Source organism: Prionailurus viverrinus, chromosome D4 (genome assembly GCF_022837055.1).
Source record: "Prionailurus viverrinus isolate Anna chromosome D4, UM_Priviv_1.0, whole genome shotgun sequence".
In the NCBI taxonomy this organism is placed as follows: domain Eukaryota; kingdom Metazoa; phylum Chordata; class Mammalia; order Carnivora; family Felidae; genus Prionailurus; species Prionailurus viverrinus.
Window position 1 is genome coordinate 1,770,383 of NC_062573.1, and position 27,540 is coordinate 1,797,922.

The 27,540-nt window shown below is 52.3% G+C and overlaps 2 protein-coding genes and 1 long non-coding RNA gene across 16 annotated transcripts in view; 1 reads left to right on the forward strand and 2 right to left on the reverse strand.

Annotated features, from left to right (window-relative positions):
- Nucleotides 1–3,945, reverse strand: part of GARNL3 (GTPase activating Rap/RanGAP domain like 3) — a 150,654-nt gene extending 146,709 nt beyond the window's left edge. The window contains exon 1 of one of the 3 annotated variants that reach the window (XM_047829919.1): nucleotides 3,849–3,945. Coding sequence is in view for 1 of the 3 variants with exons in the window: in XM_047829920.1 (XP_047685876.1) it covers nucleotides 3,102–3,193 (92 nt within the window). In the remaining 2 variants the exon portion in view is untranslated. Of the gene's footprint in view, nucleotides 1–3,101; nucleotides 3,279–3,739 lie in introns of those variants that run through there. The other 2 variants (XM_047829918.1, XM_047829920.1) reach the window with 2 other exon arrangements.
- LOC125150281 (uncharacterized) lies at nucleotides 3,935–12,748 on the forward strand. Of its 2 annotated transcripts, none has more exons than XR_007146294.1 (3): nucleotides 3,935–4,027; nucleotides 4,230–4,379; nucleotides 12,677–12,748. It is a non-coding gene; the product is annotated as an uncharacterized LOC125150281 (long non-coding RNA). The 2 variants fall into 2 exon arrangements; XR_007146293.1 differs by lacking the exon at nucleotides 12,677–12,748 and adding an exon at nucleotides 4,869–5,233.
- RALGPS1 (Ral GEF with PH domain and SH3 binding motif 1) overlaps nucleotides 5,237–27,540 on the reverse strand; it is a 276,302-nt gene continuing 253,998 nt past the window's right edge. For 10 of the 11 annotated variants that reach the window (XM_047829942.1, XM_047829936.1, XM_047829939.1 and 7 more), the window contains 6 exons: nucleotides 19,477–19,560; nucleotides 18,039–18,144; nucleotides 16,976–17,068; nucleotides 16,680–16,785; nucleotides 13,852–13,943; nucleotides 5,237–9,861 (listed from right to left, as the gene is read on the reverse strand). In XM_047829942.1, the coding sequence (XP_047685898.1) occupies nucleotides 9,832–9,861; nucleotides 13,852–13,943; nucleotides 16,680–16,785; nucleotides 16,976–17,068; nucleotides 18,039–18,144; nucleotides 19,477–19,560 (511 nt within the window). In that variant the 3' untranslated portion in view covers nucleotides 5,237–9,831. The remainder of the gene's footprint in view (nucleotides 9,862–13,851; nucleotides 13,944–16,679; nucleotides 16,786–16,975; nucleotides 17,069–18,038; nucleotides 18,145–19,476; nucleotides 19,561–27,540) is intronic. The other variant, XM_047829938.1, reaches the window with a different exon arrangement.

Consider the following 27,540-nt stretch of genomic DNA (forward strand, 5'->3'; position numbering starts at 1 on the left):
AGAATATCTCAAACAGGCTCCATGCTCAGTGCGGAGCCAGAGTCGGGGCTCAATCCCATGACTCTGGGATCATGACCTGAGCTGAAGTCAAGAGTCAGAAGCTCAACCGACTGAGCCACCCAGGCGCCCTGCCGAGGAATATTTTTTTAAGCAACAAAAATAAGAGAAATTGTAGATGAGCATCTGTTTCAAGTTAGCAAATTATTTTCTAATTAAGCATACACAGGAGGAATAAATATATTTGACTAAATTTTTTAGAATAACAAAAACTTTATCAAAAAAATCATGAAGTTAAAAGGCAAATAATGAACTGCAAAAAAATGTGCTACATATTTGACCAAAAAAAAAAAATTAATTTCCTTAATAACGTGCTTCAGGGGCGCCTGGGTGGCGCAGTCGGTTAAGCGTCCGACTTCAGCCAGGTCACGATCTCGCGGTCTGCGAGTTCGAGCCCCGCGTCGGGCTCTGGGCTGATGGCTCGGAGCCTGGAGCCTGTTTCCGATTCTGTGTCTCCCTCTCTCTCTGCCCCTCCCCCGTTCATGCTCTGTCTCTCTCTGTCCCAAAAATAAATAAACGTTGAAAAAAAAAAAATTAAAAAAAAAAATAACGTGCTTCAATAAGGAAAAGATAAACATTGCAAAGGAAAATAGACAAAGTGCATGCAAATGTATTTCATTTTAAAAAGAAGTACAAATTATACCTAAATATGAGAAAAAAAGTTTCACCTCGCTACCACACAAATAAATTCAAATTAAAACCAGGGGCCACTTTACAGATGATAATGCCTCGCATTGTGGGTGGGAAAAACAGGCACACGTACATGGTTTTGGGAGAACTGTTAAATGGCACGACTTTCTGGTGGGCAATTTGACATTATGCTTCAGAAGCCTTGAAAACATCCCTTTCCTTGGATCCAATCATTTCCATCACTTCTATAAACTTACCTTAAGGAAATGATTACCTCTTTATGCACAGACTAATGCACATGGATTCACTGTGTCCTTAGTAAGAGTGAAAAACTGGTAAAACACTGCATGTATGATAACAAAGAAAAAATGGGCTAAATGAATTGTAGTGCAACAAACATAAGTTATTTTTACAATCAGAAAACTGGTAATCATTATTTCTAAGGTTGACCCGATATTGTCATAGAGCGTTAAATAGAGAAGAAAACCTCTGAAGAAATCATGTAGTCTTTCAGGTGTGAGGTCATGAAGACAAGGGACTGGGTGGTAAAAATGAGAAGTCAGAGGAAGAGAAAAGTATTCTAAACCGGCACTGTCCAATGGCATAGACGTTAGTCACATGTGGCTACTTAATTCAAATCAATGAAAGTCAAGCAAAACTTAAAACTCAGTTCCTTGGTTGCACCAGCCATATTTCAAGTGCTCAGTAGTCACAGGTAGCCAGTGGCTGCAGTATCCGACCACACGGATCACAGATTGTTCCCACCATTGCAGAAAGTTCTGTTGGACAGCGCTGACCTAAATGTTCTACCTCAGGCCTGGATCCAGCTTTTGGCTCATCTCTTCAGCCTCATCTTTTGGTACATTTTTTTTCCTTCGTGTTCCAACAGCAAGTGTAAGCACCACAAGGACAGAAAGCGATTTGCCTGGTTCTCCCAGACTAGTGGGGGAGACTTGTTATCCAGGTAATTACACACAGCGTTTGTGGGATAGCAGATAGATTACACAGATTACTGATACAGCACAGAGCTCAGCCTGGGATTCGGGGAAGACTTCCCAGAGGAGGAGGGGGCAGGCGTTACCCAAAGAGTAAAAAAAAGACTCTTCTAGAGCAAAGAGCATGAGTAAAGGCACTGATGAGAGAAACGCACAGCATAGGGAAAGAACGACCAGCTGGTCAGGCATTTATTCATTCAATAGATAGTAACTGTCTGTGATGGGCCAGGCCTGAGGCAGGCTCTGGGGACAGAGCAGTGAACATGACTGCGATGGTCCCTATCCTCATGACGCTCACACTCGCCTGGGGTGAGGGGGAGGGGGCAGGCTGTGCCAGGGCCTCCCACCTCACATTAAGGATCCTGGTTTGTCAGCCTAGCTGTTGATTCTTCTTTTCCGCCTCAGTGGGGACCCGAGTCCCACCTCGTATCTTTCTTCATGTCCCCCCACCCCAGTCCCCATCACTGCTGTGGGAGACAGAGAGTTCTGGAGAGGAGGTCTTGGTTAGACCCCTCCAGCAGCCAGTGAGGATGTGGATCTGAGAGGTGGAAGGATAAAGTCTAGTTGCGAGGCTACTGGAGTCATCTAGAAGAGGCCGGGGGCCCGGAAAAGGGCAGGGCCGACTTCAGCGAGGCTGGAGCGGGAGAAGGCGCTCCGAGTTAAGAAAATGCCCGCTGAGGGAATGAGTCTGGCAGAGCAGAGCGGGTGGAAGGCGTGTCAGTGGAGCAAGGGTCCAGGGAGGAGAAGGAACGGAACAGGACAGTTACAGGAGAGTTCCCCAGGCCAAACAAGGGGGGGTCGGGACGGCTCCCCCTGCAGAGGAAAGGCGGCGGCGGCGGCGGGTCAGAGGGGCACCAGGGGCCGGGCGTGTTGGGGGCCACACCGCACGAGGATGGGCGGGGCTGTGAGGCAGCAGGTGTGCGTTACCTACAGAGCCAGGCTGGGGAGGCTGGGGCTGGCCTGGGTCCTGGGGCAGCGCAGAGAGGCTCCCGCAGGAGGCAGACCTCCCCGGGACTTCAGGGGACTATCTCCCAACCTTGTCCTTGAGCATTTTATAAGAGGCGGCACGGCACATTCTCCACAGCCCGAATTCCGCCCGGAGCCCGGCTCTGCTCGGGGCCTGCCTCAGCACCGACGCTTGGGGGGCGTCTCGTCGGGTCTGGATTTCAGACGCTCGCTGGTTCTTCTCTGGGGCGACCCCCCTCCCGCACCTGCCGCTCGGGCGGCCCAGAACCCCTCGACCCCCGGCCGCTTGGCCCTGGCTCCTGGCCGGATCCCTTCAGACCACCCCCCCCCCCAGCGACCCCTCCCCACACCAGGGTCTCGCAGCCCTTGGTCCCCCCAGGGTGCCCCCCACCCACCACGTGGCCGGGTCCCCGCTTCCTCCCTCCCGGCCGCACCCCTCCCCAGCCGCTGTACCTGGGGCTCTCAAAGCTGCACCCCCTGCGCCGCAGCGCCGCCCTCTTCTGCCGCAGAAGCGCAGCGGCCGCCCCGCCGGGCTCCGGCTCCATCGCCCCGGGCGGGGGCCGCGGGCTCGGGCGCACTCGGGTGGGCTCGGGCCTCGGCGGGGCTCGGCGGGACGCTCGGCTCGCACGCCGCAGCCCATGCCCCGCCCCGCGCGCCTCCGCCGGGCCCAGGCCCCGCCCCTGCCCCACCCCGAACTTCAGTCCAGCCCATTCCGTGACCGGCAGCCCGGTCCAGATCCCGCCCCGACCCCGCCCCGAACTTCAGCCCCACCCACCCGAGCTCCCAAACCAGGCTTAGGTCCCGCCCCGCCCCCGCCCCGAACTTCAGCCCTGCTCTCCCCGCGCTCCTCAGCCGGGTCAACGTCCCGCCCCGGCCTCAAGCTCCAGCCACGCCCTTTCCACGGCGGCCCCACAGAGTCCCGGGTGCGGGCTCTCCTCACCTCCGTCGGGCCAACACACCCAAACCGCTCACCCTGTCCTCAGTTCGGTCGGGCCCAAGGCCCCGCCCCTCCCGCTCCGTTCCCCTCAGCCCAGCCCCAGGCCCCGCCCACCTACTCCTGCGCTAAGTTCTCGCGTGGCCTTTGCCCTCACCCCAAGGGTCGGCTCCCTCGAGCGTCGTCCCTCCACACCTCAGTACCACCAGGCCATTTCTAGTAGCCGCGTCCCTCTGGGGGCCGCCCTTCCCTACACCCCCGCTCACCGGCACGGCCCCCCCTTTTCTCTCTAAAGTCTCGAGTCTGAGGGCCCGTTCACTCCTTCTGCCTTCAACCCTGTCCTGGGCGGGGCTCAGCCTGCGACACGGCCCCGCCCACGCCGGCGGCCCCGCCCACTCCGCCTCACCTGCGCTGGAGCTCCGGCCAACGCCCGCCAGGCGCAGGGGTAAGATACCTGCCCTCAAGGCTAAATAACCTTTCTACCGTAGTCTGCGTTAACTCGCGGATCTCCATCCTTTAAGTGGTGGTACTGCTGTCTCCTGGTGGCCGTTTGTGGCGCCTGACGGCAATGAGGATGAGGGGCTGGAATTTTGCAGGGGACGAGTTGTGGGTTCAAGTTTTGACCGGATGTGATGAACACTTTGCAGCTGTGTGACAACTCCCATACACCACCGTCCTCACCTCCTCTCCAAGTCAGATGCATCTGTCTCAGAGCCCTTGCGCACGGCACTGGGGCTGAGAGCAGCGACCCTACCTGGTAAAGTTGGAGGTCACTGTGCCGTCTAAATCACGAGGAGGTAAGCTCGGGGCCCCTCAGCAGTCAGGGCTTGTTGTGGCGAGGGAGGTGTGGCTGTGCTGGGGTGGTGGAGCAGAGACTGAGGAGTGTGTGTGGGAGCCTGTGCTTGGAGAATCAGCCACTGCCGCTTTGGGAGCCACTAACTGGGAAACTGAGGCAGGCAGGGCTGGGGCTCCCATGATCAGTTTGGATCGTGTCACTGGCACACACCGTCTCATGACTTTCCTGCTGCTCTCACTGTAATGTCTGGACTCCTTTGCTGCTGCACATTCCAGCAGAGAAGCCAATCTGCATGGAGAATGAAGGGGAGAAAGATGTAGGCGGCTTTCCACTTTTCCTTCCAACCCCCCCCCCCCGAGACCCCACTTTGGTCCTCCCACGTGTTTCCATGAGACAGGCTTGCAAGACAGCCCCCCTTTTCTTAAGCAAGCTACGGGGGGCTTCTGGTTTTTGCCTAATATCCTCAACTCCCCCTTATGTATCTTTTCAGACCTGGATCCCATTACCTCCCCAAAATCCTTCGCTCAGTGAGACTGGGTTGGCTGCTTTTCCCAACTTCATCCTGCTCCTTCTCCTTCTCCTTTCTGTCTTCCTGCCTCCCCCGTCCTCCATGTGTTCAGCAATCTCTGAAATGAATCCCCAAATGCCCCTGTCCCCTCCCCAGATCCCCCACCTTCCTCTCTCCGTGTGCCCAAAGCACTGACTCTGCCCTTTCCTGAGGGCACTGCTCCCATATGTTATTCACGTTCTAGTAACCTCTGAGCAGGGCTCTGAGTGCCCCAGACCTCCTCCGTGTCTGTATCTGGCAACAGCAATGGTTTGCTAAGTGAATGCGCGTGATTAATAAATTGAGCAGTGTTCATTGGAAAACACATTTAATTTCAAAGTAAACAAAGATGTTTGTACATTAAAGTATTTAATTAGTGAAACAATTATTATCAGTGTAACAAGCTGAAAAATACAGCAACTTGATACAAGACTGAGGTAACAAAATACTTCACCAAAAATCTAAAGAATCCCACAGGGGGCTGATGTTCAGTGGTTATTGCGGGTGAGACAATTCACAAGAATTAGAGAAAGTCCTTACACAACTGCATGCAGGGGTTCCGCTGGGGGGAAAGAAAAGAAAAAAGACAGCCCAGGAGAGTGCAACAGATTTAACAAGAAACGAATTAAAATGTAGAAACTGATTTTCAACTTACTTTGCAGGATACATAAGAAATTGAAAACTACTCTCTACGCAACATTTTGAATGCTAATTGAAAAACCATGCATTTTGGCACGAAATTTATTAAAGATCATACCATACTAATAAATTAATTACTAATATTTCATTACTGAATGGTCACAGTCGTTCAGAAATGAAAAAGAAGAGATTAATGATTAGAGAACAGACAGATGACCCATCACGTTGCTGCTGCAAAAAGGGATTTGGGGGCTGCACACAGTATACACACACTTGTGCAACACGGGACTCCAACGTGGTCCGTGGTACAAGTTCTCAACGCCCCAAAAATGCAGCTCTCGCTCATGCTGTACTTGCATCTAACCGTGAAATTTAAAACCAAAAATCCTCTGAAGTGAATACTGTGAATATTCCGACCCTTCTCTCTCATTCCACCTCAAGAGTCCTCAGCATGCCCAGCCGTAGCCCTGTGCCTGGGTGTTCTGCGCCAACCAGCCTCTAGGACGACGACTCCATCTAGTTCTCGTTGCAACCAAACTCGCAGAGCAAGAGGCTGTCCAGTCCGTTGAGCATTTTGAAACCTTTCTGGAGGAATCTGCGCAGGGTGTTTAACCCAGTGTTAGGAGAGAGGCAGGGTCTTGCCAGAGGAGATGCCATGTTGAGGATTATTTGTTCGTTGAGTGGTCAGCTCCGCGAGGGCAAGGATTGGGTCTGCTTGTTCTCAGCCATTTACAGTATATCCCTGGTAGAGCCTGGCACACAGGAAGCACTCACTAGAGATGTGAGTGAATGAATGAATGAACGAATGAGTGGTTTTGTGCAGAGAATGTTATTTCGAAGAGATTCTTGTAGTTTTTTTTTTTTCTTTTTAATATATGAAATCACCCAACACGTCAGTACGATGTAGGGCTGATTGAAGTCATTCATGAAGTCACACAAAATAAGTTAGACTGTGTTTTTAGCAATGTTCACCTTGTTATGAGCATCAGTAATGTGGGTGTAGAGCTGTAGACCCCACCTGTGGAATGAAATCAGACCTCCCTTGCGAAAGGCTTCCCATTTTCATGGATTGTTTTCCACTTGTAAAATGGCATCCTGAAAGATACACATCTTGGGCTTGGGAGGTGGGAGAGGAAGATAATGAAAGAAATACTGGCCATCTTGGTAAGGAAAATAATGCTTTATAAATTCAGTTGGCAAGAGAGTGGGTTCTTTCCTAAACAGAATGCCTTCAAGTATCTTCCGCTTTAGGTTCCACAAATGGGTGATGTATGGGCTTCTTCAGGGAAAGAAAGGGAGGCCACACTCTCTCACTGGGCACATTCAGAATATTATGTCTACTGCTCTCCACTGAATCAATCCTCCATGAAGCATTTCAGTTGTTAGAATGCACTTGGCTGACCTTGAGTTATAAGACACATTCCAACCGAGAGGGGCGAAAATTATTCCCAGGGAGAGGTAGATGAGCTGTTCTTGGGGCATTGTAATGCTACCAACTACCTATTCCACAATTTGTAGAAAGCAGTCTGCAATTTTCATTCTGGGGTGCCATGATCTATTTGCTCAAAAAAAAAAAACAAAAAAAAAACACCTCAGCACATGCATGTAAGACATATCACCTTCAATGGTTTCACAAACATTTGTGCATTATGGACAGTCAAGAAGCAAAAACTAGAAACGTTTCCCTCCAGGGTGAGAATCCACCCATGGATTTCTTCCTTTTGGGGTTTGTGCCTGGTCTCTTCTGTCCCAGCCTGAGGACCTTCTCACCTGCTGCTTGAGAGACAAACCAATGCTGAGAAGACAATCTGCACTTACGTGTTTGGCCCCGTGCCCCTGCTGGGAGAGCCCAGGCACCTTTCAGCCTGTCTCCAGGACTTTTCTGGTATGTTCAAGGTTCTTACCAGTTCTGAAGGCCTTTGCCAACAAGGTCTAAGCAGATTCTTCAAAACTCCAAGCTAAGAATGTTTCTAGGAGGGGATGTGGGATCCATCTCAATGGGTGAGAAGACATTTGGAAAACAATTACAATTGTGCTATTTCAAATTCAGCTCAGAAGGAAACATTTGTGAGAGAGGAAGAAATTTTATAAAGCGCAGAAAATGATCTGATTTAGTGGAGCCTGAAATTCTGAGTGTTTTGGATTGACATCTATAGCATTTCATGTGAGAAGAGCCAGGACAGTTGAAGAGTGGAGAAACCCAAGGAAAGTCCGTGGCTGATTTTCCAGTCTTAACGCTTCCATCCAAACTTAAGACTTAAAAAATATTAACCGGTAGAAGCAGATTCAATGTAGGTTAAAGCGTTGACCTGAATGGTTCTAGTGAGAGGTGTTGGAGTGTTTGGTGTTTTCTTTCAGCCTCTAGATGCTAATCTGAGTAGTCATTGGTATGAATTAGGTGTGCGCATCCGGACCCCGTCTGTGTGCCGGTGGGCGGAGCGCTCACAGCTAAGGTTGGACGGCACCAATTTACCATCTGGAGTCTCTCCCGGCACAGAAGTATTCAAGACTTTGCTCCACAGAAGGGCTAGTTACTGAGCACACTAAGGCTCAACCATAAAATAAGACGCTGATGGCAACTACTTTCCTCACCGATTCATTAGAATTTTCAGAAAAGTTGTCACCATTTGCTCAAAAGACAGTGGTGGGTCCTTTGGTAGTTTTTAAATTTACCAACACTGTTTACTGGGTAAGATGTTGTTTTGAAGCATCTCGCCCAGAAACTCTTAAGGGTGGTTTGATGTCTGGTCAGTGTGAGCTCTGAAACCATGATAGCAACGAGGACCCAGGGAATTCAGAAAACCATTTCAGGGTTTCCTTCTCAGAATTTGGACACCCAGATTAGGGAAGGGGAGAGAGAAGCTCTGGTGATAAAACTACCGTAAATAAAGCTAACTTTTATTCATTATTTTGAATAAAAATGTATTTGTGCAAAATAAAAGTCACTAAAAAGACAAACAGTGACAGATAAAAGGACATTGTTCATGTGAAGAGCTCTTAACTGAATGCAGAGCTGGGACCATTCACTCCCCAGGGCTTTGCTCTCTGGTCACCATAATCATTGACAATTGTGCCCTTGGACTTGGATGTGGAGAACTTGCTGGTGACTGCGTTTGGGGGCAAGATTGGGGGGAGCTTAAGGCCTCAGTGTCACTCAGCTCCCCAGTGTAACCAGGAATCCCAGCGGGCCCCGCCCTGGCAGTAGATGATGGGAGCAAAGCCTTGGCCTGCGGGGAGAGGCTGGTGCACAGGGGCTTCTGCGCAGCCGTTCTCTGTGAGCGTGGCGGCCTCCGAGTGCTTCTGAGGAAGCTGGGAGAAAGTGTCACAATTTCCCCCTCTGGCATGGTCCAGGGGTGAGAAGACAAGGGCTTTCAGACCCTGCAGGAGAGGGGTGGGAGGAAGCGAGCAGGCCAGCCCAGTCCACAGTCCTAAAGCCGGGTCCTGTCTCAGAAGAGCCAACAGCAACAAGGCCGGGAGGGGACCCGGGGGCCCAGACAGCAGGCCTTCCAGATGAATAGCACCCATAGGAACAGAAAACAAGACACAATTTAAGGCATTGTTTGTTTACAGTAAAAGAATGCAAGGGACCCTTAACATAGGAATCTGGGCTCTCACTCTGACCTTCCTCGGTGGACAAGGCTATCACGTAAGGTGAAAGCAGGGCCTCAAAGCGAATGAAGGGTGTGATGTCACACGTCTTGTGCCAAAATGCATGTTTCTTGAAGAGTTCACACTCACTCGCACACGTACACGGCACACACACGCAGAGGACGCTTGGGGGGGTTGTACAAAATCTGAGGCAGCCCTGTGGGCGAGCGACCCCGTGCACTTGGGGTATAAAAAGCCAACTCCATAGTCTGTTCCTTCTCTCTGGCCCCTCATGCAGGTGAACTCTGTCCACTCTTGTCCGGGAGGAAGCACGGGGGACCCAACGTGGGCCGGATGCTCTCTGATCGAAGCAGCAGTTGGTGGACGGACGAGGGCCCAGAGAGGGAGGGTGGTGGGGTGCACAGTCTGGGGCCCAGCCACGGCCCTGCGGGGTGGCGCTGAAGAATGAGTGTCATGAGAGTCGCTGGGGATTGGTGTAGGTGGACGCTGCACTGGCAGAGCCCGCTGGACCGTGAGGCCGCAGGCCGAGTCCCCGTGAGTCCGGCTGTGAGTCACCCAGCACCCTGGCCAAAAGCCCGTGCCCAGGACATGCACTTCGCCACCAGTCCCAGGCTGGGCTCCCAGAAGCCTCTGAAGTCACGCCAAGTCCTGCAGAGACTTATTCAAATGACATAAGGTTTGCAGGTACCTAGAAGAGAAAGCTCACCTCTTGTCAAAGTTCCAACCTTTTGGAAGGGGACAGGGGGTGCCCCTAAGGGAAGGGATCAGGTCTTTCCCAGTTAGTCTGTGAATGAGCAGGTCAGGTGGGGAAGAGGGCCTGGCAGGAATAATGGCCACTGTTTGTTAAGTGGCCACTGTGTACCAGGCGCTTAACATCAACACGCCCCTCCAGTCTTCACAGCACCCCTTGGGGCAGGTTCTGGAAGTGTCCCCATTACACAGATGAGGGCCCTGAGGCTTAGAGAGGGAAAGCCCACAGCGAGTAAACGACAGGCTAAGGCACCAGAGCCCCTGCTCTCAATCACTATCCTGGCATCAAAATAAAACTTTGCTTGGAGCCGAGAGGAGACAAATCCTGCAGGAATGGGCGTATGCATCTGGAAGGGACAGCAGCGGGCCGGTGTGGGTCGTGAGGGCACGGCAGGAATTGACAAGTGGAAGCACCAGGAGGAGTAGTCGGGATGCCGGGACCCCTAAGGCCTTCCCGTGGCTGTGTCCCCAGAACACGATCCCAGCTCCCTTTGCTGGGGAGACCACCAGCTCAAGGTCAGGGTGTTTCCCTGTCCCTTCAAATCCGCCCCCAGCCCCAGGCCCCCCAACCTAGCAACTGCCACGGGGTTCCAGGAAATTTGAGGAGAAGCAATTTCATCAAAAACAAATCCATCTTGGTATCAATTTGGTCAAAGTGATGAATCGCAAAAAAATGCATCTCCCTGCACCAGAAGAGAGTTATAAGAACGGTCACAGCAGCACTGTTCAAAATAGCAAAAAGCAGGAAGTCATCCCTGGGATCACTGCCAGCAGAATTAATAAAAAAAATATCACTACAAATAAATGAATGACGGCAACACACATTGACACAGATGAATCTCAGGAACACACTGTAGGAGAAGTGCAAGTCACAGAAGAAAATATCTAGTTACGGTTCTATTTATAAAAATGTTTTAAAAAATGTAACCCAGACAATATGTTGAGGAATCAAATACACGTGCCAGCATTTTAAAGACACAGTAAATAAATCGGCAAGTGGTTATGGGTGCAGGCAGACAGAAAGGAGACTGAAGTAGGAAAACCCTGGGCGAGGGAAGGTTCCGAGGCCCCAGGAGGTCCTGCCTTTAGGTTGGCTGGGTGGGCAGGTACTTGGGTGCTTGTTGTATAGCTGTGGTTTACACCTTACACATACGTTGTAAGTCAGGTGTAAGTGTATTCAGTGTTAGTACAAACAGTTTTAAGAAATGCAAGGCCACAAAAGAGAAAACCAATTTTAGTCACTGAGATCTCCCATGGGAGTAGATGCCTTTCTGTGATGGCTTTCACCGGAGCCTCCTGGACGCCATCACACGGATGTGCGGGGCGTCACTGAATCCTCTGCTGTGGAGTATTTAGCTGTTGCCAATTTTTTTATGATCACAGCATAGAGCGGGGATATGAGGTTGAAAGTAAACTCAAAATAAAAGGGGAAAAAAGTAGAAGAAAATAAAAGATCCCCATCCCCTAGGTCTAAAAATTGGACAAAAGTACTTAAAAGTTGCAAAACCTTTTGCCACGTCACATGGCATTTGCCATACACGAAATCCTGTTTGTCCTTTTAACCAAACACCTGCTCTGCCAAACGGGTTGGACCCAGTTCCCTGCTATCTGCCCTGGAGTCGCTGCCATCCTCAGAGGTGTCCCCTCCCCGGCCCACAGAAGGGACAATGGGCTCTTGCTCGGGGCAAGCATCTTGGCTCCCGCTGAGGTGCCTAAGCCGTTGCCACCGGGCAGATGCCAAGGCCGGGTTTCTCTCCCCTGCCCCGCCCTCCTGGTGGCCCACCTCCGGGCAGGCAGTCCCTGGCCACCACGGCCTCTTGCTCACAGGTCACAGGGCCACGTGTGCGTGGCAGGTGAGCTCCTGTGCTCTGTTCTCTTAGGACGGCACTCGGGAGCTCACAAGGGGCCCCAGACACACACGGTGTGACTAGTTTGGAAAAGGTCAGGGTGCTCGTCCTCTCTTCATGTGACCTGAGGCCTTGTTCACTGGGGGTCACCTTCAGGTGACTACCAAAAAAAACAAAACAAAACAAAACAAAAAAACCCTGGCCTTCCCATCGTGGAGACAAGCAATTACCTTTGTTTAATGTAAAAAAAATATACATAAGCGCTCCAGATACCACGGAATTCTGGTTTCTTGTATATCATTTTAGAAATTTTATATGCAGACACAAACATACATATTATAAATATGTTTATGTATTTTAATACAAATAAGATCGTCCTTGCATGTTTTACACTTCGCTTAAATTTTTTTTTTTTTTACGTAATCTCTACGCCTCACCTGGGGCTCGAACTCATGACCCCGAGATCAAGAGTCTGTTCTATGGACTGAGCCAGCCAGGTGCCCCTGTACTTTGCCTTTTACTTCCGTCTTGGAGCCCCTTTCAGGGTACCACACACACAGATCTGTTTCCCTCCTTCTAATTGCTATCAGGTGGTGGACAATAGGGATTTACTGACGGTCACAGAGGTTTCCAGTTCTGTCAAGGACAATGCTGCAGTGAACATTCTTACCCACACGCATGTGTGAGTGTATCAGTGGGGCAAATTCCCAGCAGGCAGATAGGTGAGTTGGGGGACTCAAATGCAATTTATTTTGAGCTTTCCTCGAAGTGGTACCTCAAGTTTTCCCCTTGTCGGTCTTTCCTACTGTTTTAGTTTGTCGAGAACTTTCTGCTAATTCTGCTTTCTCGCTTCCCATCATCTATAATCTGACCAGCTTGTCGCATATGTACTATCTCACGTTACAGATGAAAATCCTGAAGGGGACCAAACTGAGACCTCCTTCTGGTTTTCGAGAAAACTGTGCTGTCACCAGCATCCTCCTGGACCCAAATGCCTGGCGTGAAATAGCCTTTGCTGGCCCCCAACCCACCCCAGACCTCAGAGCTGGTGCCTCCCAGCTGCTACCCACCGGAAGCTGCCACAGCCCACTCCACACTCTGGTGCTTGCTCTGTCCCCACACTGAGAGGCATCCACTCCCCAGTGCCCTCTTCTGGCCGATCCCTGGGGAGCACGGAGAGGGAGGCCTCCGGGCAGGAGTACCAATCCTGCCACCAGTGGCCAAATGCTGCCCACTGAGTCCTGGGGGCAGGAAGCCCCAGCGTGCCCCTTCGGGTGCTGAGGGTTGGGGAGCCAGGCCTCCCAGAAGCCTGACAGCCAAGGCCGTGCTTCCAGACCTTTAGTTCAACTGCAGTAGGCTGAGCAAGCCGGGGGCCCTCTGGGAAGTGCGAGGCGGGATAGCTCAGGCAGAGAGTATAGACTTTGGTGTCAGGCAGACCAGGGTTAGATCTTGCTAACTGTGGGACCTTAAACGAGTATCTGCCACTTTCTGAGCCTCAGTGTCCTCAGCATAAAATGGAGACAGTAAGAGAACCTACCTCAATGAGTGTTGGAAGGATTTGGGTCAAATCCTGCAGGTAAAGCATTTCCCATAATGCCTGGTCCTGGGCGGGGTGCAGACCAGAGGCCCCCTGGCTCCAATACATTGAGCAGCGGCCATGGTTAGCTCTCAGTATTAGCTAGTATTATTATTCCTAAGGGCTGTGGGGCAGGGAGGCCCTTTCATCAGTCTGGAGTATTCCCATGAATCAACTTTTGTGAGGGGGATGGTCTAAATAGATGCTATATCGTGATCCTTGGGGCGACATCACCCCTGCCACCTAACTGTGCCCAATGCATGTTTCCCACTTCCTTTAGTGGGAAAGACACAGGGACCAGATTCAAAGTTCTGGTCTTGAGCCAGGCTTAGTCCTAAGCTGAGCAGACGGTGCCCTGTCTCACGGAAAAAGGCTTTTCAAAAGAGGGTGTCTGGGAGCAGAGCTAACAGGCCCTGAGGGAAGGAGGGAGCTCTTATTTTCTATGGACCCTTAGTCCCAAGGGAAAGGATATTTCATGTGACAAGCAGGGTTTTGGTGACTTTACCTGAGGCCTGTTGCTTTTACATGCATCGTCCAAATGCTTGTGCCACAGTATTGCATGAAACCGGGAACCAGTCTGGAACTTGTAAACATTGCCTGACGGGCAGAGAAACTATTGGTTAGGAAGAGGGAGGGCACCTGGGAGGGTCTGCCCGTGGCTAGGGCATGAAGATAAACGTGAACATAGGTTAACTAAACCAAGGAAGGTCAGGAGCAGCCCAGGGCAAGCTTGGGGCTGGCAGAGGCAGAACTTCTGGTGCCTCTGGGCTCTCTCTCTGGACCAGGGCTCTTAACCATTTTGGGGGTCACGGTGCATTTGGCTCTGGTGAAGTCTGTGGCCCCTTCTCAGGATAATGCTTTCAAATGCATAAAAGAAAATACAAAGGATATCAATACCACTGGAATACAGTTATCAAACTACCAAACAACGTGAGTGACACAGATATACCTGGGTTTCTCTATTAACCCACCGATAACAAGACCCAGGGGCAGGTCTGACACGGTACTGTAACTCCAGAGAGATGAGTAGAAATGCCACTCTGAGAAATCTGCAATAATATGTGATAGGAAAACATCTGTGGTTTTTCTTGCAGATAAAATCACAGATGTTGTGAACGTTCTCGTAGTCTAATGCTCGTCAATAAAGGCGTGAGAGGCCACAGAAAACCAAGATGTAATTTTTTTCCCACTCAGGTTCACAGATCCTTTGGATTTATCCACAGACCCTGGCCACCCTCTGTGTCACACTGCCCTCTGCTTGGGGACAGTGCTTTCCTGGGGGCTAAGGCCCAAGAGTGGCCTGTGGTCCCTGTGGCCATATGGTCCTTAAGTCAGGCTCATGTAGGCACACAGCCTTTACTTCCTCAAGAAACCTCTTCTCATCCAGGCCCAGGGCCTTGAGGAAGAAATTCCCGTGGTAACCAGCCTGGGATGCCCTCTGATGTGTGTCTAACTGTGTGTGGATTCAGTTGCTCAGACCTGGAGCAGAGAACTTGGCTCCTCTCTCCTCCGCCCCCTGGGCCCCTTGAGGTTGGTGCTCCTTTACTGCCCAGCTAATGACATTAGAACCCTGCCAGTCACGGTGTGGTCTGTCTCCTGCAGCAGCTGTTACCTGGGAGCTTGTTAGATATACAGAAGCTTGGCCTCCACCCCAGATCCGCTGAATCCAAATCTGAATTTTAACAAGATCCTCAGGTGCTTTTTAAGTACACGAACTTTGCACTAGAACATTCCTGTGAGGATGTGAAGATGCTCGGAGACTTTATAATCCCAGCGACTTTGCCTGGCTAGAACCCAACACCCAGGCATTTCAGGGTTTTGTCATGTGACGTGCGCCACCAGGAAGATTAGCATGGCCCATTCTGGTTTTTTTGTTTTGTTTTTGTTTTTTTTGAGTATAGTTGACACAAAATGGTACATTAATTTAAGCTGTAAAACAAAGCGCTTCAACGAGTTTATACATTATGCTGTGCTCACCACAGTGTAGTTATTAGCTATCACCACACAACACTATTAAAATATCATTGACTATATTCCTTATGTTGTGCTTTTATTCCTGTAACTTATTCATTCCGTAACTGGAAGCCTGTGTCTCCCACTCCCCTTCACCCATTTTGACAACCCCTTACCCCTCTCTCCCCTCTGGCACCTATCAGTTCATCCTCTGTATTTATAGGTCTGATTCTGCTTTTTTTCCTTCTAGATTCCACATATGAGTGAAATCATATGGTATTTGTCTTAGTCTGATTTATTTCACTTAGTGTAATACTCTTTCGGTCCATCCATGTTGTCACAAATGGCATGATCTCATCCTTTTTTATGGCTGCATAATATTTTTATGGGGTGTGTGTGTGTGTGTGTGTGTGTGAATGACACCTTCTTTATCCATTCATCTATCAAAGGACACTTAGGTTGCTTCCATATCTTGGCTATTGTAAATAATGCAATAAACTTTAAACATAGGGGTGAATTTCTTTTTGAATTAGTGTCTTCATTTTCTTTGGGTAAATACCCAGTAATGGAATTATTGGATCATATGGTATTTCTATTTTTAATTTTTTGAGGAACCTCCATACTGTTTTCCACAGTGGCCGTACCCTTTCACATTCCCATCAGCAGTGCACAAATGTTCCCTTTTCTCCACATCCTTGCCAATACTTGTTATTTCTTGTCTTTTTTATTTTAGCCATTTGACTGGTGTGAGGTGATATCTCACTGTGGTTCTGATTTCCGTTTCCTTCAGAGCGTGGCCTATTCTGAATGTCCAGTGCAGGCAGCGCTCCTGGACAAGATGGCGCCCAGAACCTCTCCTTCTACCCAACATGGTCATGGAGGAGGGGTGGAACCAGGAGGGAAATGGAAGATGGCCAGACAAGGTAAAGTTGGGGCTTTTGTAAAAAGGCTCTTCTCAGATTTGGCCTTGGACTAGGATATTGTGAGAGTCTCACAGCACAGGTGATGTCAGGGGCATCCCTGAAATCTCCCAAGACCTAAGACCCTCCCAGCCACGTGGTCCCTGCCTCATGCAGCGTTATATTATTTATTCCAAGACCCCGAGGCCACAGCTCCAAAGGTGGCGGGCCCCAGTAGCCACAGGTGAGGCCACAAAAGGGTTCCTGGAGCCACATGCCATGCCCACTGCTCACTGAACACACTGACTGCGATCTAAGCAGCTTTTTCATGGACTAGTGAGGGGACCCTCTGATCACAACCTAAAGCAAAAGGAAAGCAGCAGCCCCCAAAGTTCCTACTGTTTCAAAATGTACATTTAGTAGGAGAGGAAAACAGGGTAGAGAGAAATGGTGGGCACCCGGCGCCGGGCCCGCTGCCTACCTTTGTCAGGGTTATTCAGCTGGAAGATATCGGGGTGCTCGGGGTCATCAGGAAGCTGCACCATCCAGCCCACAACGGAGACCTTTTTGCCGGGTGTGGATTTATACTGGGGAAGAACAACAGCGTAACCAGGAGGCCCACGCCCTCCATTCCCCCGCATCGTCTCCCCCAGGAAGGCTGGGGGGCCCGGCGAGGTTCCTTCCCACCCCTGCCACCTCCCCTGCCTCCCTCCGCCCCTCCTCTGCAGGTCATACTACATGAAGTCCCAGCATGGAAAGTCCTTTCATGGGACTTACGTGTTTTCTGTCCGTGCCCCGCAAGGACTTGGCTCCGTAGTACAGGAGGGTGGATCCCGAGAGGATGACCCAGTACCTGGTCCACGAGGAAAGCTACAGAGGAAGGGGAGGCAGAGTGACACCCCAGCAAGTAGTGGGGAAGTCCCCCCTCCCTGTCTGATTACAGACCCAGCCCCGTGGGTGGAAGGGTGCCCCCCCCCCCCCCCCCGCCTCAAGCCAATGCCAGTGCTGGCTTCACCTCCTCACCTCTTCCCTGGCCACTCACCCACTAATGTCACTTCCACCCAGGGCCTAGAGGAGGGAGACCCTCCTCATCTGTGCCTCCGAACTCCTCAGCCCTAAGCCCTACCTCCCCTCTCTGGCTCCTTTACTCAGAGAGCCTTTCGTTTCCTAGCTTGTTTAAGGCTTGTTAAGAGCCAAGGCTTAATTCCTACGTATTGAGGTAACTTGGGCCCAAGAATATCCTGGGGAAAAATATTTTTATTTTTTACTTTTAAAAAATTTTTATTTATTTTTTTAAATGTTTATTTAGTTTTGAAAGGGGGAGGGGCAGAGAGAGGGAGACAGAGGGTCCGAAGCGGACTCCACACTGACAGCAGAGAACACGATGTGGGGGCTCGAACTCAGAACTGTGAGATCATGGCCTGAGCCGAAGTCGGACGCTCAACTGATAGAGCCACCCAGGCGCCCCAGGGAAAAACATTTTTAAAACCCAGACATGCTCAGCCATCGCCCAGCAGAACCATGATACCCGCACTGGGGTGCTCTGGCTGAGATGGAATGCCAATGCTGTGCTGACCCTCTCGAGGGCAGTACCAACCTAACTCCAGGGCTCTGCCAGCTTCCACTTGCCCTCATCACAGCCCTGGCTCACCGCACGCTGTGTGCACGGCCATGCATGTGACCTTCTTGCCGAGTCCTCTAGGACACAGACACTATTTTATTCCAATTTACAGATATGGGAACTGAGGCCCTTGCCCATTCAGTGGCACAGCCAGGGCTGGAGCCCGGGGCCCTCACCGATGCCCTGGCCGCCTCCGGATGGAGGGCTGTCTGCACTTACCGCGGGCTTCCGTCCTTCCTTGAGCAGAGTTTTCCTCCTCAGAGGACCCTCCATGGTGGGCACTGCGGCTGAGCTCCCCAGCGTACAGATGCACGGGCCCGTGGGGCTGAGGGGAGACCACCAGTCAGACGCCGCCCTGCAGGAGCTGGGGTCAGGCACCCTCTCCCTCCCACGTCCCCACTGCAGAGTCCCTGATCCTGCGCCAGGCCAGAAACTCAACGCTGTCAAGAAAAGGCCAGGGAGGGGCCCTGAGGCCGAGGGCAGCTTGAAGGAAGAGGGGCCAGGGCGGCCACAGCCGCAAACTTTCACCTCCCTCATCTTTCTGAGCCTGCAAGGCCCAAGGTTTGGTGACCGAGCTCCCTATAACCCAGCAGCACCCGCCACCCTGTCCTGAGCTCTGCGGTGGCTTCCTCCTGCCTTGCCCCTGTGCTCCCACCTTTCTCTGGGGCCTATGCAGCCCCTCCTTGTGGGGCAGGAGCCTGGAGGAGCAGTGGGGGAGGTGGGGGTGGAGTGAGAAGCGGGGAGGAGGACAGCTGACCAGCCCTGCACCTTTGCCTCAGGGCTCCCTTCTCCCCCAGGGCCGCAGGGTTTCAGGCGCCACCTACAGGTGAAGGCCGCTAAGTGCAGCTCTGGCCGGGACCTGTCCCCTGGGCTTCACTCACTGGGCAGGCGCCTCCCATGGGCATCTCCCTCAACTTGGCGCCTTTCCTCAAGCTGCTTTTTCTCCACGTGAGTGTGAATGACACCGCCGTCCACCTGGCGGCTTGAACCAGGGACCTGGGGTGTTTCTCCACTTACTCCTCCACCCCTGCAACCTACTGAATCCCAAGGATGCCCTGATCCCAAGTCCTACATATGCCTGACTACACCTCTCAGTCACCCTGCCCGCCCCTGCCCCCCCCCCCCCCCTTAGGCCAACTTGGCTCTTCCTTCGGACAACTGCCTGATGCTCTGCCCCAGCCTCCTTGCGGCCCCTCCTGCCTTCCTCCTGCACCCTCTCCAGCTCTCCATGCCTCTGGCCAGGATGACCTGGTCATGCCACAGTCTGTCACCTCCCCCCAACCCTGCTCGGTCCCACCTCTCCAACCTCATCTCCACCCCTCCCCCTCTCATTTCTGACAACACTGACTCTCCTTCATTTGCTTCGGCTTGGGGCACTCTTATTATCGCTACACCTCCCCTCCCTGTATTTGCTTAATTCCTATCACTCTTCCAGTCATTTCTCCAGAGAGCCCTTCCTTGCTCCATCCCACCTCCACTCTGGGACCATCAGTCATCCGGGATTATCCGTTAGGCCTGTTTCTCCTGTGGCAGCGGCGTCCCGGGCCAAGGCAGAGGCCACGTCTGTCCCATGAGCAACCTCTAGCACAGTGTGTGGCCTCCAACGAGCAGCCTAGAGCTGTTCGTCAAATAACTGAACACACCAATCAATGAATACCTGTAGACGCAGCTCCGGGTCCGGGGAGAATTCCGCACTGGAACGCGCCAGTTGGGCCCCAGGGTGGCATAGAGACGTCCCCTGCTTCAGAGGAAAAGGGTGGACTTTTAGCAACAGCCCGGAACAACCAGATACTCTGAGGAAGCGAGGGTATCTCGGACCCTGCGGTCATTAGCTCGGGAAGCTTCAACCTCAACTCTTCCCACACCTCCTCCGTCATGCTACAGGCACATCTGGGGCACATTCAGGGCCAGTTCCCAAGGCTCCAGGTGATTCTTTCCTTAACTTTCTAATTAAATGTTTACCCCTCTTCCAGTGGCAGGGGGTGACTAAAATCAGGGCACACCCACTTACCCAATGTGAAGCTGACATATTTAACAGAAAAAAGCAGGAAAGCCCAAATGTTCCATGGCTAACCCAGCGAAAAGGGCGCACACAGCGACAGAATTGTGGGCAGTCTTGCACGCTGGGCCTGGGGGGGGGGCCTGGAATCTCTCCGTGGGCTACCCCTCCAGCTTCTCAGCTCCTCTCCCTCCTGGAGTCCCCAGCAGGGAGCCCTTGCAGAGGAAGGTGCAGCTTCCAGAGTAAGCAGGGAGCTTAACCTATTTGGGGGGAGGCTTCCATTTTTCTTCTCTTCGTCTTTTCCTCTTTCAGCAGAATGACTTCTTGTATCCACTCGGTCCTCAACCTTCTCACCCCTGCAGCATGGTCTCTCCCTGGGCTGTAGCATTCCTTGCCCATTGGCTAAACAATGATGTAACCCAATTTATAGTCAGACGGGGTGAAGACTTCCTTTTCAAATATTCTCTCTATTCTCTACTGCCCGTCCTCGGTTGCCACGTGCTGCCCCACAGCTCTGGACACCTGGGGGTGGCGTGGGACATCGTCATTCACTCCAGCAGGTGCGTCATACCATAAGTGAGCTCCGATTCCTCCAAGAGAGGGTGTCGTTGTTCGCTGCCCCTCCATCCTCCGCTTGAGAAGGACCTGTTCTTGAGGAGCATCTTGGGTCTCCTGTGCAGAGGCCCAAGTTCAGGGCTCGTGGGAGTCTGAGGCCTTCTAGGCCAACTGCTCTGAGACCCTGCTCCTTCTGCCCAACAGCTACTCCTCTTCAGGAGGTAAAGAGCCACAGCATGTGCTTGGCCCCTCAAGTCCTCAAATGCAATGGATCTCAGCCTTTCCCCACCACCCCTTGGTGACAGATGATGGTCAGAGGCTGACCCCACCCCTGCCCCCGCCATGAACTGTGGCACAGAGGCGGCCCTGGCAGGCCCAACTCCCAGCCCACAGACCGACGGTTTCCTCCCTCTCTTCCATTCAGAAAGAGGCTTGCAACGCAGTGAGTGAGCGACATTACAGGTCATGATGAATCTGCTCTCACTTATGAAAAGCTTCAGTACTTTCACCATTACTGGGAACACTACTGCGTACCTCACAGCTGGGTGTGGCACCGTGACATGTTACCACCCCGTGCTTAAGCGGGCTGCTGGGAGAGCTCGCTACGGGCTGCCTCCAGGGTTGCTTTCCTCCACAGCCACCACCAGAGGTTTCTTATGAATTGGGGCAGAGTGTGACAGTGAACCTTTCTGCGATGACATTCCTTGTGCCAGGAAGACGTCTCCTCGCTTGATCTGGAACCCTGCTCTGAACCACCACCTGTCTGGAGTTGGAGATGGAGCCTCCCTTTCCAGAGCTGGGTCCTCTGGCCTCTTCTTCTCCACTTTTCATCTTGTGGGTCTTTTTGCCCTGGTACCCGAAGAAAATGTGTGATGACAGCAGGCTGTCCCCAGTGACTGGCAGTTCCACCAACAGGGGGATGTGGCTGCCACTGCTACCTTCCCTCTGTCGTGCTCTCCTTTCTGAGACTATCCATGGCTGCACACTCAATAGATGTCTGCAGGACTGACGCTTGTTGACGGAGACCCTTAAACCAACATCTTCCAACCAGCCTAGCCTTGTAAGCAACCTCTCTTCACATTCTTTCTAAGGGCGCGGGGTGCCCCCTGGTGCACTGGACTGGTGGGGGAGTGTGGGGGCACGGAGATCACTAGTGAGTGGGGGCTCATATGTGCAAGGCTGTTACACTCACCATCTCATTGGAGCTTTGTTTAAGTTAAGCACATTATCTTCCCCAGAATAGGGAAACTGAGGCTCAATGATGTGAAGACACTTGACAGAGGCCTGAGCGTAATAAACCAGGACTGGACCCTGTTCTGTCTGGTTGTATAGCCCAAGCTCTTCCCACATCCTTCAGGGTCACAGGGAGGCCCAGATGTCACGTGTTGGGGCTCTGCCACAGGCACTGGCTCTGTGTGTGGAACTGGCACCATGTGGGTGGCTTCTGGGTGCTCTCCCAGAGGTACCCCTCCATGTAGGTCTCTGCCACAGCTCACACTGTTCGGGCTTTGTCGGTGTCCATGAGACTGGATGGCCACAACAGTCTTAGGCCCTAGATCTCCTTGGGTAGGACCCTTCCCAGGCCCCTTGTCCCTTGGTCTCCGCGCTGGAGTAACCTTCTGGTGGTTTTGGCTGATGGGCACGGAAGGGCAACTGCTTACCACGAGACACGCCGCTCCTCCCAACTCTGTGAAGGGTGCTATTCCCACCGTGACTCAAGTGAGGAACCTGAGGCTCAAGGAAGTGAAGCCACTCATCCCACCCCACTGGCCTGTCATTAGGGATTTAGGGATGGAGATGCAAATATTAACAAAGGGAGTCTGGCTTTCTGGTATGAGTAGACAGCTTATGTCAGCCAAGCTCCTCCAAGTGGGGGAAGTCAGAGTCTGCTTCCCTGGAGCCTGGGGGAGTGACCCTGGCCTTGAAGGGCAGTGTAGTGGTGAATTTTCTTCAAGGCCAGCTTTTAGAATAGTTAGGGTTGTGGTGGCCACCCTTCCTCCCAAGATGAGCCCCGTACGCTGGAGTGGGGGTTGTGATAGTTGGGTGATTCTGGTCAGGCCCAGGCAGGCTAAAATCAGCACAGAGGAGCTAGGATCTTCAGCCATTGGAACCAATCTGATCACTGCTCTGCTTTGAGAAGATTTGTTATTTTGAATGTTCAGGGACAGAAATGCAGGATGAATGAGCATTGTATCTGGTGAACTCAGAAATCAGGGACTTTCTTGGACTGACATGGCTCCCACTCCAGAACCACAGACAACTTTCCTGGCATGATGCTGGAGCAGAATGTGGCTAAATGGAATGTATTCCAGGAAAGCCATTTTACAGTCTCCTCTGAGGGGTGGATCTTGGGTAGTGGTGGGGAGGAGGGATGCAGGAAGCAACCCTACTCACGGGAAGTCTGGTCTGGGGAAGATGTAGGATGACAACCAAATAAAACATTTCAGTCCCAAGTGGTGTGCAAGATGATGATGATGATGTTGATGATGATGATGATAGTGATAAGGATGATGGTGATAATAAGGATGGACTGATGAGGATGATGGGGATGATGGGGATGATGGAGATGGTGGAATGATGGGATGATAGGGGTGATGGGGATGGTGGGGATGATGGAGATGATCGGGGTGATGATCGGGGTGATGGGGACAGTGGGGGTGATTGGGGATGGTGGGGGTGATAGAGATGATCGGGGTGATGGGGGTGATGGGGATGGTGGGGGTGATGATCGGGGTGATGGGGACGGTGGGGGTGACTGGGGATGGTGGGGGTGATAGGGATGATCACGGTGATGGGGATGGTGGGGGTGATGGAGATGATCAGGGTGATGGGGATGGTGGGGGTGATGGAGATGACCGGGGTGATGGGGATGGTGGGGGTGATGGGGATGGTGGGGATCATGGAAATGATCGGGGTAATGGGGATGGTGGGAGCGATGATCAGGGTGATGGGGACAGTGGGGGTGATTGGGGATGGTGGGGATGATGGAGATAATCGGGGTGATGGGGGTGATGGGGACGGTGGGGGTGATGGAGATGATCGAGGTGATGGGATGGTGGGGGTGATGGAGATGATCAGGGTGATGAGGATGGTGGGGGTGATGGAGATGATTGGGGTGATGGGTGCTAGGCAATGTGCTAAGTGCTAAGCAGTATTTGTTCCTTATCTTGTCTAATCACACTGTGATTTTTCTGTCCTAACAATCAGGAACACTGTTAAGCAGCACTCTTCTTCTCCCCACTTTATAGATGAGGAATATGAGGCTTGGAGAGATGGAGTAACTTGCCCAAGGTCACAGCACTAGGAAGAGGGAGAGCGGGTAGCGCTATTGAGGTAGAAGCAACCAGGGTCCCACTTGGGGCAACAGCATCATGAGAATTCAGATTAGCCAAGGCAGGTCTGAAAGGCCTCTCCTCCGCAATAGTTTTCTAGGTACACATTAGGTGGTATCGTGGGGATTAAATGTCCTAAGCTGGTTTAGGAGGTTGGGGAACAGGAGAAGTCCTGGATCATAATTACACTGGGGCCTCAGTAATCTTGTCTTAGCAGAAGTAGGCTTCTCCGCCCATTCTTCTGTCCCAAGCGCGCAGAGCCCCTTGAGGCAGGCATCTGCCTATGGAAGGGCCCAGGAGATGCTGTTCATCAACAGCGTCCACCCGCACCCACAAACCCTTAATGGGAAGCCATCCCCTTAGGCCAGAGCTCGATCCCAACCTCTTGCTGAGGATCCACCCTCATCTGCAGAGAGGAAGTCGCCAGTCTGCGTTCTGCTGGGCCCTAGGACATCCCTTCTAGCCGTACTTGCTAAAGGCCTTTTACTGCCTATGAGTCACTCACTCACTCACTCACTCACTCTTCTCTGGGCAATGTCCCTGATCTGAGTGGGTCCCTAGGAGCCATATCCATACTGCATGTTTATCTACTCGTACTGAGTGGATAAAACAACACTTGACCCAAGCCAGGCCAATCAGATTTTCTCTCATGACAACTCAGAACCAGATTTGAGACACAGAAAGTGAGGCTCTGTGGCTGGATGAAGGTATAACGTGTAAACCTGGGAGCTGTGAGGTGTCCGTCTTCCCCTCTGTGAGCTGAGAAGTCTAGAAATCGGTCTGCGGGGAGAGAGGGGACTGTGGCAGATGTGCACGGAGATGGACTGATACAAGACGGAGAGTCCTCCCATTTTCTAGGACCTGAGTCTGAGGGGTTGTAGGTACCGGGCAGAGAGGTCGTGGGCGGAAAGTTCTCAGCTATCTGGGAAGCCACAGCAGCTAGTGGGCACGGCCTGGCCCTCATCTGCCAGGGCCCCAGGACGAGGTCAAGCAAAAGGCCCAGGGACCACTGCCAGCCGTTCTCTCTAAAAGGGGTCTGAGCTCCTGGGTGGAGCCTCATTTTCCAGACTTCAGTGTCTGCTGCTGAAAGTGAGGCAAGAGATGTCATTTTTGGGGGGAAACTGAAATCAGAAGCTTGGGACATTGTCCCACTGGGTTGCCCCAGGAGGCAGAGCAGCGGAATGGGGGTACAGAACAAGATGGACGGGGGCTGGGAGAAGCAGACCACGGGGTGGGTGGGTGAGGGACACGGGCCTGGAGGATTCCTGGGCCTCAGCCACGGAGGTGAGATGAAGCGGTGAGACCCTCTGTGAAAGTCACCCTGTGAACAGCCACTCTCATGTTGCACTTCAGTTAAAGGCACCCCTCACCTCCAGGACTGCCTCCCTGTCTCAAAACACTGCAGTTTGGGGCTCAAGAGGCACCTCTGTACCTTGGCAAAATCTGCCAGAGCCCTTTGATCTTCTCAGGAGGGGAATGGGGTGTCTTTAAAAACTGGTTTGGGGGTGGCAGACTTAGGAATCTGCTGCCATGACCCTACTTTCCTGGGGTCTCCCTAAGGATGCTGGAAGATTCCACCAGCTAAAAAGAACAAGTAAACCTCACGCAGGGAAAAACTGCATCACCTAACCTCTTCGACACCCTGGAGCACTTGCGGGGCCAACCGTCTGCAGCACCCTCTTAAAGGGGTCCTCCCCACAGTTCAGTGTCACCCTGGAGGCCAACCAGGGCTGGTGGACACTCGTCTTCATTGCAGTTCATCCATCCCATGATGGCTGAACCGCCATTTGGGGACTCTCCTCTTCACCCCATCCAGTCTTAGACCCCCGGATCACTGGCTCGCTGGCAAGAGGGACAGACTGAAGGAAACTCATGAAAGCATCCAAGTAAGTTCCCAAACATAGCAACTCCACCTGTGTGCTAAGTATTTCCTGTGAGTATCCTCGCTGTAGAGCTGAGGCTCCTCAGGCCCAGAGGTTGAGAGCCATGCCCAAGGTCACTGAGAGCAAGCAGTCCTGATCTCAGGCCCCTCCCGGCGCTGCTGGCAGTGTCTGGAAGCCAGATCATGATATTTCAATGCAGAGGTACGCTAAGAACTTTAGAGACCAGGATGCATCATGGAGCCCACCTCTCCCGCAGTGACTCTTAAGAGACATACCAAGCATCCCTGGGCCACCTCCTTTCTCATCCTGGCACATGAGTCAGGCCTCGCAGCCTCCTCCGATCCCACCACCCCTCTCGAGGGCCCACTGTGGTCCTCTTCACCAAAGTTCTGGGGCTTCTGCTTAACCATCGCCTCTACCGGAAACCACCCCTGACCCCGCAGACTGCCTTGGGTCACCCCGCTGGACTCTAAGCTCTGACTAGCTCCCCTCTATCCATCACCTCCCTGGGAAGGAGAAACAGCTCTGCCCCCCAGAGGCTGTCACACTCTCCTCTTATGACCCCCAAGGACCCCTCTGCCTCCTCGTCTTTCCACCCCCTGTGGCAAGAGGGACACACTGAGTGAAACTCATAAAAGCATCAAAGTACGGCAACTCAAACTCAAAAAACATCTGGCCCGCCTCTCACGCGAGAGTACCCTTTCCACACACTGCCAATGTGGGACTAGAGAAAACAGATGGCCGAGGGGTTCGCGATGACTTTGTGCCATACTTTTCACATGTTACGTCTTCAAAACCAATCAGTAAATGTTTCTGATTGTATCTTTTTTTTTTTTAAAGTTAAATGTTAGTTTTTTTCAGGGTGTAAAAAAGGCATGTGCCCACTGTGGCAGATCTGGAGAGGGAAAAAATGAAGGAAAGAAATTCATTCGATGACCCTAGGACTCAGAGAGAACCAAGATGAAGGACATTACGTGTTTTTGTAGGTACACATACCTCTATCACCCATTTTGTTCCTCTTTTAAAAAACTTCATCTAAAATTGTCAACTCTTAGGCTAATATTCTTATTCTTACTTTACTGCCAAATCAGGCATAAAAAGAAGCACCTCTTAGTTCTTACTGCTGGGCCTGACTAAAATATTCCGTACCCTCTTGAATTTCTGAGAGGCCTGGGGTTTGCTCAAAGCTAGCCTAGGGCTAGTCCATAGTCCCTACTTTCCAGTTAATTATGTACATGGTGAAAATGCCCTTTTGGGGCCACCTGCCTTCTTTCCTTGGGAAAGCAAAGTGTGATCTGGGGCCCTCCTTCCATTTTTGTCCTCAGCCCAGGACACTGAGGCCAGAAAACTGCAGGTTGGGACAGGAGGTAGAGTCTTAAGAGAGGAGGGGGCCCATCCTCACTCCCCTCCGCAGGGACTCTGGCCTCTGGTTGTTCTGGGCCCCCCAAATAGGGGAGGGTCTTTAGAACAGCCAAACTAGCCCCTCTCTGGTCTGGCCACCTCATGGCTGGTCTGTTCCCACCCCTACTCAGCCCCCAGGCCCTGTGACCTTGCGAAGGCAGATGCAGGGACAGCAGGATGGGAGAAGAAGCGGGAAGTCCCCTTCACCCCCTCTGCCCTGGCTCCACAGTCCTAGCAAGAACAGGGTCAGTGGGGGCGCCATCCCTCCGCCTGGCCCACCCCCACAGAGAGCAGTGCACAGGGTCCCCAGGACTCTTGCGGGCTCCACCATGGATGCTTTTCAATGCTGGCCGCTTGAGGACAGCGCTGGGTGCCGCCTGGGCTCTGGCTGCCACTCGAGGATGGCCTCTGGGCCACCAGGCTGAAATGTCCACGTGTGTGATCTCAGGGAAGGCAAAGTTGCAAGACAAGGCCAAACGAACCCATGCTCGGTCAGACAACAGGAACCCTGCTGGCTGCCTGTCCACGGTGACATAAAGGGTGCTTAAAAT